Source organism: Magallana gigas, chromosome 8 (genome assembly GCF_963853765.1).
Source record: "Magallana gigas chromosome 8, xbMagGiga1.1, whole genome shotgun sequence".
NCBI lineage: Eukaryota > Metazoa > Mollusca > Bivalvia > Ostreida > Ostreidae > Magallana > Magallana gigas.
In genome coordinates this window covers 13,727,150-13,739,033 of record NC_088860.1, presented here as the reverse complement: position 1 = coordinate 13,739,033, position 11,884 = coordinate 13,727,150, and the positions used below count along the sequence as shown (strand labels likewise).

At 33.7% G+C, this 11,884-nt stretch overlaps 1 protein-coding gene and 1 long non-coding RNA gene across 2 annotated transcripts; both read right to left on the bottom strand.

The window, feature by feature from the left end:
• Positions 1 to 1,697: 1,697 nt before the first annotated feature.
• Positions 1,698 to 3,916, bottom strand: LOC105340779 (uncharacterized). The gene is made up of 3 exons (XR_902214.3): positions 3,773 to 3,916; positions 2,223 to 2,318; positions 1,698 to 1,970 (listed from the first exon to the last, which is right to left on the bottom strand). It is a non-coding gene; the product is annotated as an uncharacterized lncRNA (long non-coding RNA).
• Positions 3,917 to 4,846: 930 nt separating this feature from the next.
• Positions 4,847 to 9,544, bottom strand: LOC105340778 (arginine and glutamate-rich protein 1). The gene is made up of 5 exons (XM_011446983.4): positions 9,308 to 9,544; positions 8,865 to 8,975; positions 8,316 to 8,541; positions 6,170 to 6,253; positions 4,847 to 5,444 (listed from the first exon to the last, which is right to left on the bottom strand). Exons 1-5 carry the CDS (start codon positions 9,487 to 9,489, stop codon positions 5,283 to 5,285), a joined length of 765 nt encoding a protein of 254 aa, XP_011445285.1. The 5' UTR covers positions 9,490 to 9,544; the 3' UTR covers positions 4,847 to 5,282.
• Positions 9,545 to 11,884: the final 2,340 nt, after the last annotated feature.

Genomic DNA, 11,884 nt, shown 5'->3' with positions numbered 1-11,884 from the left:
TACCGATGTACCACACAGATACTGGAATACCATACAGATACCGATAATTCATACAGATACCGATATACCATACAGATACCGATATACCATACAGAAACCAATATACTATACAGTTACCGATACCGATATACCATTCAGATACCGGTAAACCATACAGATACCGAAATACCATACATATACCGATATAACAAAGATACCGATATACCATACAAATACCGATATACCATACAAATATCGGTATTCCATTCAGATTCCAGTATACTATGCAGATACCGGTATACCATTCAGATACCGATATAACATACAGATACCAACATACCACACAGATCCCGATATACCATACAGATACCGATATACCATACAGATACCGGTATACCATACAGATCCCGATATATACCATACAGATACCGATATATACCATACAGATACCAATATCTACCATACAGATACTGATATATACCAGATACCGATATACCATAAGATACCGATATACCATACAGATACCGATATCTACCATACAGATACCGATATCTACCAAACAGATACCGATATACTAAACAGATACCGGTATACCATACAGATACCGGTATACCATACAGATACCGATGTACCATGCAGATTCCGATGAACCATACAGATACCGATGTACCATACAGAAACCGATATACCATACAGATACCGAATAACCATACAGATACCGATATACCATAAAGATACTGGTATATACTATCTTAAAACAAAAATTCTTTCAAGTCTCTGTCTCATTAAATATGTAAAGAGTAAAGAGTAGACAACACCTTTGATATGTTAGTTGATTTGATTGTAGTGGACACATTGATATTGAAATAGTATTCAACCCTAGGGGCCTATGAAGTTTGACTTTGATAATAACAAAACTTTCAGACGGTCTCAGACGGATTGATCCTGCTACCTGATCGTGGTCAGGCTTTCGTGAGGAATATTAGTAAAATTGCGTCAGATATGAACCCTAATGATCAAGGCACTGGGTCGTGCAGAAGTACGATAAGGAAACAAAACATTGGTCTGAAGAATTATCGTACACTTTTTGATTATCATTTGTTATGACGTAAAGGTTGATTGATTAGACTTTGAACATTGAAAAACCACACAGAAACTAATGCATGGTTGCTATATGCAAGTGATGAAAGTCAAGGGAATCCAAGATTATAAAGCTTATATTTTTAAAAAAGGAGAGAAGAAGATTTAGTTTAATTTGCTTTCCTTTCGACATCCTTGAAAATCCTCTTGGTCAGTTTCTATAGTAACGACGCCATTCACAAAACTCCCTGGTCGTACCAATCTTCTGCATCATTTTCAAATAGCTTTCAGATGGATAGTACCTTGACTAGAAAAAGTCATTGGCTTTAGGAGGCCGGATGAATAAATAAACTATAAACTTTTATTAAGTCAATAAAAAATCTAAATATTTCAACTTTAATTTAACTAGAAATCCTTATTTAAAGCAGATTGATATAGTGCATGAGTTGCCATGACCATCCAACCCTTTATGAAGAAATTTATTGCATTTACAATTTTAGGGGCTGGTAAAAATAGATAAAGAGAAAAAGACCGAAGAATAGAAATATGTTTTAAAAAAAAAACCACTAAGCTAAAAATTGTCAGTTTTTCTTTTTTGTCACTTTTCGATCATGCAGAAAACAACCCTAAAACCGATATTTAAAAATTTGATCAAACTGTTTATTTCAAATTATTCAGTAACTGGGAGAACAAGTTAATGTGTTGTTGGGTGCTATGTTGTGACAAGACTGCGCTAAGTGCCGCTATGCGCCCCTTCCAGTACTCGCCCAACTCGTGAAGAATGTCGTCCCTAGCAACGTCGGAGTCCCCGGCAACGGGTACCAACTGCCTCGTGTGGAGGTCTCTACCTTTGAAGTATTCCCCTAGCTGATGCAATATGGCGTTGTAATCGGGTTTCACGGTGGTGTGTGCTGAAAGGAAATCATGAACAGTGAACAAACACGTAAAAAAGCTACCAAAAAAAAAAAACGGGGAAATTTATTGCATATCAAACTTCCTAGAATTTTTTTTGGAGCCTCATTAATTTTGTTTGAACTATTTTCTGCTGAGTTTTGGAATAGAGAACCACAACTGATCGATAATCTAAGCAACAAACTTGGTTGAAGGTGTAAGAATTATGTGGGAGAATGCGTTTTCTGCGACCAACTGAAGCTTGGACTTACTTGCCATTTCCTCAAGCTCTCTTCGCTGTATTGGAGAGGCATAGACTGACGTCATCAAAACTAGAATCATCACGCTAGCAGACTTCATACTGGAAACTAGACCAAAAAATGGTGTCGTCAGAATATTTCACCACACTATGTAAAGATATGAACCGTTGCACATTATATAAGTTGACATTCATCTTTGCAATTGAAATGTTTTTGTCCCTATGCGTAACTAGCTATAGGGATATATATTTTAGCATGATGTCAGTTCATTGGAGAATAGCAGATTGATCCAAAACTTTGAGAATTCCTGAGATAAGTGGGAAAAAGATAAAATGGAAAAAGTACATATTTAAAGTTCAGTTTGGTGAAAACGCTTAAATGAGATTCAAAATAGAAGATATTTTTTGAATTATAACGCAATACTTATGCATGTATTTCTACAATACTTCTTAAAATATTGAATCCTCTATGTGAAAACCATATACATGTACATGTTCATGTTACTGTCATATCAGACATTAATTTTAAGTTTTGGTTACAAAAATACGGTAGTTGTTACCACGATAATGATACAGAATCTTGCCAAAAATTATGGTAGAGCAACCAAAGACGGAAAGGTATTAATTACTATACATGAATTATACTAAATAAATTTGCTTAGAAAATGAATAATCTTACGGGGCGTCCTATTGAATGTCGGGACTTGTTAAGTGGAATTCGAGGTCAGATAACCATTACTGCTTGTCAATGTCCTCAAAATTGAAACCCTTTTCTGTAAGCTTTTATGTCCAACAAGTCCAACGTTCCTTGAAAAGTCCTCGAGAAATTACCCGACAAATTGCTCTCTTTTAAAACAGTTCATAAAGGAGAGAAACTTGTTGTGTATATTTAAAATATTTTGGTTTGGAGTAGCCAAAAAGTTTTGTCGAGCACTGGGATGTTTATTTTTTAAATAATGCATAAGCAAGTTATGGTTTAACAAAAATTCAACTGTATTCGTGTTATCGGAAACAGTGGGCATTGCAATCAACTTTTGGTTTCCGGATAGGCGTGAAATGCATTTTTTATAAAAGAGTACAAGTTGATAACGATAAAAGAAACATGATAGACGTATAATTTAGGTTATACAAACGTGCAGTGTTTAACGTTTTACTTTCTTAAGCTTTAAATTGTTTATTTTTAATGATTGTGTCTGAAAAGGGCTTTTGTTAATTTATAAGGGAAATCTTCCCAGATTCAATTCATTAAGAAATGAGGAATCATTTTTTGAGCATTATGAAGTGATCAAATATGGCTGGGGTGATCAAATCCAATAGAGTCCGAACGGAAGATCAATTTCAATAAGGCCAAAAATGCTTTATGATAGATCTGATCTCCCCCGACCGTATTTGACCACCTCATAATATTCGAAGAATGATTCCTTGTTACTTAAATAATAAATATTCACTTGATCCCCTTTTTGTGTGATTAAATACTAAAATAGTCATTGAAAAATCGAGTGCCATCATAGACAAAAACTGGAACATGTAAATATTGATAAATAAAACTGATTTAGAACTCACCTATTGTGTAGAAAACTGGAACTATTCCTGTATTTACAAATCATGTACAATTCTTATCTTATCCCGGGCTCATCTGTAATGTTGCGTCGAACCTATCGTAACTCAACGACATACATACCTATATATACTATACCAGGTACTGGCATTACAATAGTTCGGTCATTCTAATCTCTGATGAACGACTCGTGTTGACAAAGAGGGAAACTACTGCATTATCTGATGTTAAAAGACTGGTCTTAACATTTATTGCATTATTTTCATGCATGTACTCCTCCCACTAAAAAGAGGCAAGGTTATTGCCCCCTCGCTCCTGCATGTCGGGTCTAAGTACACTGTACCTTACAGAGAACTGACATGCCTGAATAGTATATGTACATGTGTTTACTGTAGAGAGTTTGTCTTTCTCACGATTTTCATTTCCGGATGGTTTACTATACGATTTTTGTACCAAGATTAAATCCATAACGCCGTATTGCGAGCAAGGACAGCACTTTACAATAGAACTTAGATAACTAATCAAGATCAAACTTATTTCTGCCAACCATTCATTCATTAGGTACGAAATGTTTTATCTCAATACCAGTGAAATATTCTCAATATTTACATTGAAATTAATATTTTTTTCAGAGTTCAGAATCACATCACGAGGTTGCAAGTTCTTTTGTTCAATGCTGTCCCGTTTTATCTTCAACTTGGGCATCGTAATCATGCATTTTTATTTTTTTTACCTAAACCGTAATTACAACTTCCTCGGCTTTTCTGACAGAGCTTGCATAACACATCTCGCTTTTCAATTCCTCCCGAATGCCTTTTTTTAAATTAACGAATCCCACAAAAGTATGCAAATGTTAAAATCTGCTATCAATTAAACATTGAAATTAAAGCTAAATTCTTAATACATGTACAGTATTTGATTTTGTTCATAATGCATATTGCATGTAGTATACGTTTTCATTCAGTCTCTGATGATGTGTCTGTCGTTTTCAGCCCAATCCTATTAAAGTGTCCAACATACTCTTCTTCTGCACACTGATACTGACACAGGCTTGAGAAAAATAAGACAATAATCCAGAATACTTTATCAATTTTATTTCCATATGATAATAATTAAGTTATGAGGGTGATTTCTGTCAAAGTATCATGCACTGTGGGATGATATAAGGACTTCACATGATGCACACAGACCTATTACACCTGAAAATGTATTTCAAAACAAATACAAAACAATTTATGTGAAGTTGCATCATGTAAAATCCTTCCTTCTCATCTGTAGTGCAGCCCTACCCCCCCCCCCCCCCCTCCCCTCCCCCCATACCCCGTCCAGCTCCCCAGGTAAAAAAAAAAATCCCTTGGCAGGTAAATGATTCCTTTCTGTAAGGTATAAACATACAATTCACATATATATTTCACATACACAGAAGGAAGAGGACAACGGCTCTTTCAGATCTTGCTGACACTATTTCATTCCTTCATTATGTCGGCACAAATAAAAAAACAACATGAGGCGATGCTATTTTCCCCCTAAACTGAAAGACAGTTTGGGTCTGGCGTTCTTTTTGTTCAGAATGACTTCTTGTTCACGTTTTTTACGTTTCCTGTCCTCCTCTTCCATTCGTTGTTTCTCCTCTAGCATGCGTCTCTGTTCTTCAACGAGTTTTAACTGTTCTTCAGCCTGTATCAATTAAAATAAGGTGAGAATAAGGTCAAATGAATGAGTTCCGTAGAAATACAATAATGAGAAGTATCATCGGGGTTCAAATTGAAAATTAGTTGGTTGTTTGCAACTATTAATCATTATTTTTGTTAATCTTCAATAAATACTAGTATTGAAGCAAAATATTTCAGCTGGAGCCTATCTTATTATCTATTGGCTGCATATAACTTTAACCTATCACAAAATTCTTCTTTTCCAATTTCTCTCTGCATTGAGACTTTTGTGGTAAGTATTTTGTTTGTGACATTTATTTACACCCTTTCAGCAGTTATCCCAAAATAATTATAGATATCAGATCATGCCAGTAATCTGATTATTAATAATCTACACTTAGTCAATCATTGTTGATAAAACTGATGATCAAATCCACTACTGGGAAAGCTGAGGTATCTATGCATGTACTGGTATTAATATATTAAAGTCAAAAGGCTGACCAAAGTTAATTCTATGTTTAACGGCATCTTCAAAATACCAAACCTACAAGGGAGGGCAATAAAAGAACAAACAAAATTTTCAGACAAGTAATTGTCATTCATTTACAATAATACAAATACAGTTAGTAGACAATTTCTCTTAAACCCACATGTGCTGGTGACATTAAATGTTGAATTAACTTTGGACAGCCTAAATGCAACTAAAAATGCAGTTTTCCCCAGCATTGTATAATATTCTGAATCACTTACCAATTTCTTTTGTGCCTCTTCAATCTTTTTATTATTTTCTGCCATAATTTCCTCTAACTCCTTGCGTTTTAGTTTCTCTTCCTCCTACAAAAATGCAAGAATTTATCAGAGAGTGTGGGACATTTTGTCTGAAAGAAAAGAAATTGATCATACAGATTTCACTAAATATATATGCACATCTGTAAATTTGATCTATGTAAAATCAACTTCATAAAATATTTATAGTAGCATTATTAATAATTACAAAATTCATATAATACCTTGCAATAACATCATATTTTCCCCTAAAAAAATTTTGCATCCTATATACATTCTTAATTTCTATAAATACATACGGTAAATTGTTTGCTACATTTCGTTCGAAAAATGATAAAAATGGACTGCAAAATGCCACAGGACTGATTTCTTGTCAGAAAGCAATCCGAACGTGACTGTAATAGATCTGCAGGATGTACAATGGACATTGTAACTGTGCAAATTTTGACAGCTGTAAAATGATGATTAGGCAAAATAGATTATAAGTTACCTCTAACGTTTTACATACCAACATCAGCAGTGAAATTCCTCCTCTTCAGAAAATATCTACACATTCAACTGGTGGATTGCCATTAAAAACTAACTCTTCAATCCAGGATTTTTTTTAATAAATTTAACTTATATGATAAAATTTAGTTTTGAGGTTTTTTTGGAGCCCAGAACCTGATATCCTACATACACTAAATTGTCTCCCCCTGAATTCACAGTCGTCAGTGAGTGAGTGCAAAGCTCTGGTCAGAAAAGAGCAATGAAGAATGATTATGTCAAGACAACATATTCAATACTTGCAACATTACACGTATGCTGTATGGATCTTTATAAGTAAACAGCAAAACCTAGAAGAGATGGGGGTAAAAAAGCAGTTGAGAAATCTTAACACTTACATGTTCATTAGGTGGCTCTAAAATAATGGCTATATCAAAATGTAACAAACTGGCTGAAAACAAAACATCAGATAACACATGCACCGTGAACGTCATTTCTGATTTTTCAGGCTCAGTCACCAACATTCATAGATTGTCAAAGGCACTTTAATAAGCATTCTCAAAAGGTGAGAGCAGGTAATCAGATCTAATGATACAGGTATGAACCTGAGAGGTTAAATCCATCTTTGTCTTTTTTGTTCATGGCCCGAGAATCTATGACTGTTTCCATTGTGACCTTACACTGAGGGAATGTAGAGGTCTGCTCTGTTTTTCCTATCCTCTTAGAATCTTACTGCTCTCTTCATAATATATATCATGTTAACTTTTCCAAATCCAATTCATTATCTGAGCTTTTATAATTTTCAAAGAAAAAATTCCATAGTTTATTTTCTTATTCAGAATTTTTTATTAATACTTTTTATTCACAAACATATTTTTTAAGATTTTACAGTTGTTAATTTATGATTTTTATGTGAGAGATTTGAAAAAGTTAACAACTATGTAGATTTGTTCACTATGTTTGTTAGAAATCTAATAATGTTAACTGTGAATAAAAAAATTACACACTCAACCAAATACATTGTATTCACGCTTTCTCTACACCAGTGACCATGATATGGTTAGGATTAACATTTCTGAATTAACCTCGTTAAACTAATACACACTCTAATTCAAATCTTGGATGTAATTGAAGCATTTTTCAGGAGAAAGGGTAATTACATAGGAGAACATAAAGAGATCCTTGAATATTTTGTCATGCATATACATGTACATGTTTACAAAATGAACACAAAAATCAATTTTTAATGCTACATTACAATACAGTTATGTTTAAAAAATCATTAGGGATTTTTTTGCAAAGTATTGAAAGGAGCAGAAAAAATATCACTGAGAAAGGAATTACAAGAAAACAAGAAAATGGAATTACGTACATGGTATTTTCCTTTTCCTTTATATTGTATTGTGAACAAATCTACACACTTTTTGAGAAACTACCTGACTAACGAGAAAAGATTCAAGGTGTTGTTTCCTTTCTATCAACAGTATATTCCAAATATAGAGAATTGTTAAGTTTTTCTTTCTGTGATTTATCTTGTTAATGACTTAAGCCTTATTGACTCCGAAAATAAAAATGCTGAACAGACCCCTACCACCCGTACACTTAGGGAGAAACTTTTCATTACCTCTTTCTTTTTCTGAGCCTCTAGCTCAGCCTCTCTTTGACGTTCAAGCTCCTCTAGCATTTGTTTCTCCATGATTTTCTTGGCCTCTTCCACCCGCCTCCGCACCTCAGCCTCGATCTCATCTTTGCGCCTCTCTAGCTCCTCTTCCACCCGCTTGGCAACCAGTTCCTCAACTCTCCTGGCTACTTCTTCTTCAATTAACTTTTCTTCTAGTTCTTTCTGTCGTCTGTTGAAAACAACCCAGCAAATTCTTAGAATTTTCAAACTGTATCCTTTCCAATACAATATTTCCAGTGTGTCATTTCTGATTACTGAGCTCTTTTATCCTTATGAAAATTTTATAAATATAATTTTTGTTTTTGGCAATTTTTTTCTATTGCCTCATCAATATCATTCTAAGTTTAATGCCAAGGTTGGGGAGCCCTGGTATCATTAAACTAATTCTACAAATTGTCTTCCTATTATAATTGAAGAGACATTTTTAAACAAGTACTCATATAAACACCCACTCTGTAATTCAAAATTTTGATGAATGCATGCACTTCTTACTTTAATCTCTGTCTTTCTAGCTCAGCCTTTTTCTCCTCCTCTTCTCTTCGCTTTGCCCTGATTATTAAATCATCATCGCTACTGGAACTACTTGATGATGGGGTTCTCTTTCTAAAATCATGAAATCGCCCCATCAATGAAAATATTGATTTATTTCTTCAATAGTTTCGTACAATAAACTGAATATATAATCATGGATAAATATAATTATCATACATATTGAATACAAGCACTTACTTGTTATTTTTGTCACAAGCTCCAATATGCCCCCGATATTGTTTTGTTGTGTTAGTATTGTTTGACATGCGTAAGTTTTACTTTATGAAAAATAGCATGCATAAGCGACTACTTGAATATACCTCATATACAAATAATCAAATATATACATTGTGTATAAACTATTCAAGTAATGGGTGATAGGTTACAATATGCTTTAGGCTTACCTTTCTCTCCTACTTCTCTTTCTGTCTCTTGACCTTGAGCGGTTTCTGCTTGTACTGTGTCTGTTTGACACCGAAGATCTTGCTTCCCTAGATTTTGATCTAGATCGTGTGCGTCTTTTCTTGTGTTTGGAACGATGCCTTTGTCTGCTAGAAGATCTACTTCTACTCCTGGATCGACCCATAGCGATTTGCAAAAGCTTTCAATATGGCGGACTTGCACATAGAAAGTCTAATGACCCGAAAGAACCTGTTAGCAACGAAATGTATGTCAAATAAAGCTGAAGAATATATGTAAGGTAGATAAAAAATATTTATTTGTGATATTAATTATCAAATTGAATTTTAATCTCAATATCTCCTAATCTAAATTATTTCCAAACTATATATTTAAATGTTGACAAATAACACGCATGTATGCATCTATTTAACGCAAATCTGATACCAAAAACATATATAAAAAAAAACACCCCCAAAACTGTAACTAAACTCAAACTGTGTCTTTTTTATTTACTAGGATGTATTTAACAATATTAATATACATAAACGTATATAAAATGTTATATGTATGAATGATGTATGCACGACTCTAGAGGGAGGGGGGGGGGGGGGGTCTGACTCCCCTTCTTACACCCCCCTGGTAAAATTAAAACCTATTTAATTAAAATAAAATTATAGAAAATAGGCCTTGGAGATACCAAGCACGTAGCATGCTGCATAGTTTTGTTTTTGCCTTGAAAGTGTGTGTGTGTGTGGGGGGGGGGGGGGGGAAGTGGGGGGGGGGGGGGACCCGAACTGAATTTGACTAGCCCTCCCCCCCCCAAAAAAAAACAAAACAAAACACAAACCATAGATATGTTATAATTTTCAATTTATGAAATTAATCGTATTTTTTTCATTGATTATTTTTAGTGGAAATTATTACAAGTGCTCAATTTTATTTTTAATACACGAAGTTGCAACTACCACGTTGTTGTAGCGCGGTGATACGCATAACTGAGTTATTTTAAGTTAACTTTCCTTAATTTGCTTTTAGATAATAAATTAATCAAATTTGATATGAAGAGCTAAATATTTTAAGTTATGGATGCAAACAATTGCTAATGCTTCTAAAATGTGCAAACTTATTTTCCAAACAACTCAGTGTACCGGCCGCAATATATGTACATGTATTATGCATGAATCGAAGTGCATGAACGCAGTTCTAGTAACTCTAACATGCAGCCTCAAGCAACGGTCCGGAGTCCGCACAGCTCTCTCCTACCCGTGGCAGACGGGAGAGGATCGTACACTGTACACATTATAGCCGTTGTTCGCAACGATGACAATACTACTGCAATATTCCTCTGTTCATTGATTTTTTGTAAGACAGGCATGGGGCATCGTTTTTGAAAGTGGTTGGGTGGGGGGGGGGGGGGTGGGGGGGGGGGGGGGTTATCCGAAATAAAAAAAAAAAAAAAAGAAAGAAAGAAATAAAAAACAAACAAAAACAATTCTTAAAAATTTCAAAATCCTAATTCTGAGGGGTGGGATGGGCACCGTTGCAAACCACAGCTACATGTATATAAAACGTACGTGCGATCCTCCCCCATCTGAAGGATGTAAGAGAAAGCTATGGCATGCGGACTCCTGTAGGTGGCTTTATAATATGAAGGGGTAGGGTACATTTATAAGTGTCTTTTTAAAATATGCTTCCAATTTTATTTTATTTTTTGGGGGGGGGGCAACTTTCTCAATATTCAATATTCTGTATGTAAAAAGACAAATGTTTGTTGCAGGAAAAATGCCACCTCCCAAATTCCACGTGTCTGTAAGAATTATATAGTGTATCTATAATGTGTATGAAAAACGGTTAGTTTAATAAATATGGGATGATTAAGAGTGAACTTGAATTTTAGTTTTTACTTGAGATGTGTGATTTATATATATTTATTATCATTGGAAAATTTTCTTTGATTGAACAATTTATGACTATGATATAAAATAATTCATACATATTTCATACGTGTTATATTTAGTGTTAGAATATATATATGGGCAGTCAAAAATCATTCATGCATGCATATACTAATTATAAATATTGTACATGTAATTGATAAAAAGTTCTCAAATTCCATGTTAAAAAAAACATGGCAAGTGAATGGTGTGTAAAGATATTTTTTTATGCATATATATATTTTTAAAGAATATATCAGAAAAAATACAAGATTAATCTTATGTGGCATATGAAGAGGTAATAAAAGTTTTATCTTTGATTTAATTTACTTAAAGATTTCCTCTTTACATTAATTTCCTAATAATGGGGAAACAATTTTTAAAAATAGATCAAAATTAAATATTTATTAGACTTATTAAACAGCTTTATGTCTTAGTGTCTGCATGATTCCTATTTTTATTGTTATGAATTAAGAATTTTCAATAACATGTGCATGTAATACATGGAAGCCAGCCTGCAAATTTCCATTTTAAAATGTTAAATGAACTTTGTATTCCTTTTCATTGTTCTTACCTAGATACAATTTTCTAATTTGTATTTAATTATTTTCTATTATATATATTAATTACTTTATTTTATCATTT

Coding starts and splice junctions, on each gene's coding strand:
- LOC105340778 (XM_011446983.4), bottom strand. CDS start 9,489: ATGGGTCGATCCAGGAGTAGAAGTAGATCTTCTAGCAGACAAAGGCAT. Junction 8,542..8,864: donor CTAGAAAGACAGAGATTAAA/GTAAGAAGTGCA, acceptor TGTTTTCAACAG/ACGACAGAAAGAACTAGAAG. Junction 6,254..8,315: donor AGGCTCAGAAAAAGAAAGAG/GTAATGAAAAGT, acceptor GCATTTTTGTAG/GAGGAAGAGAAACTAAAACG.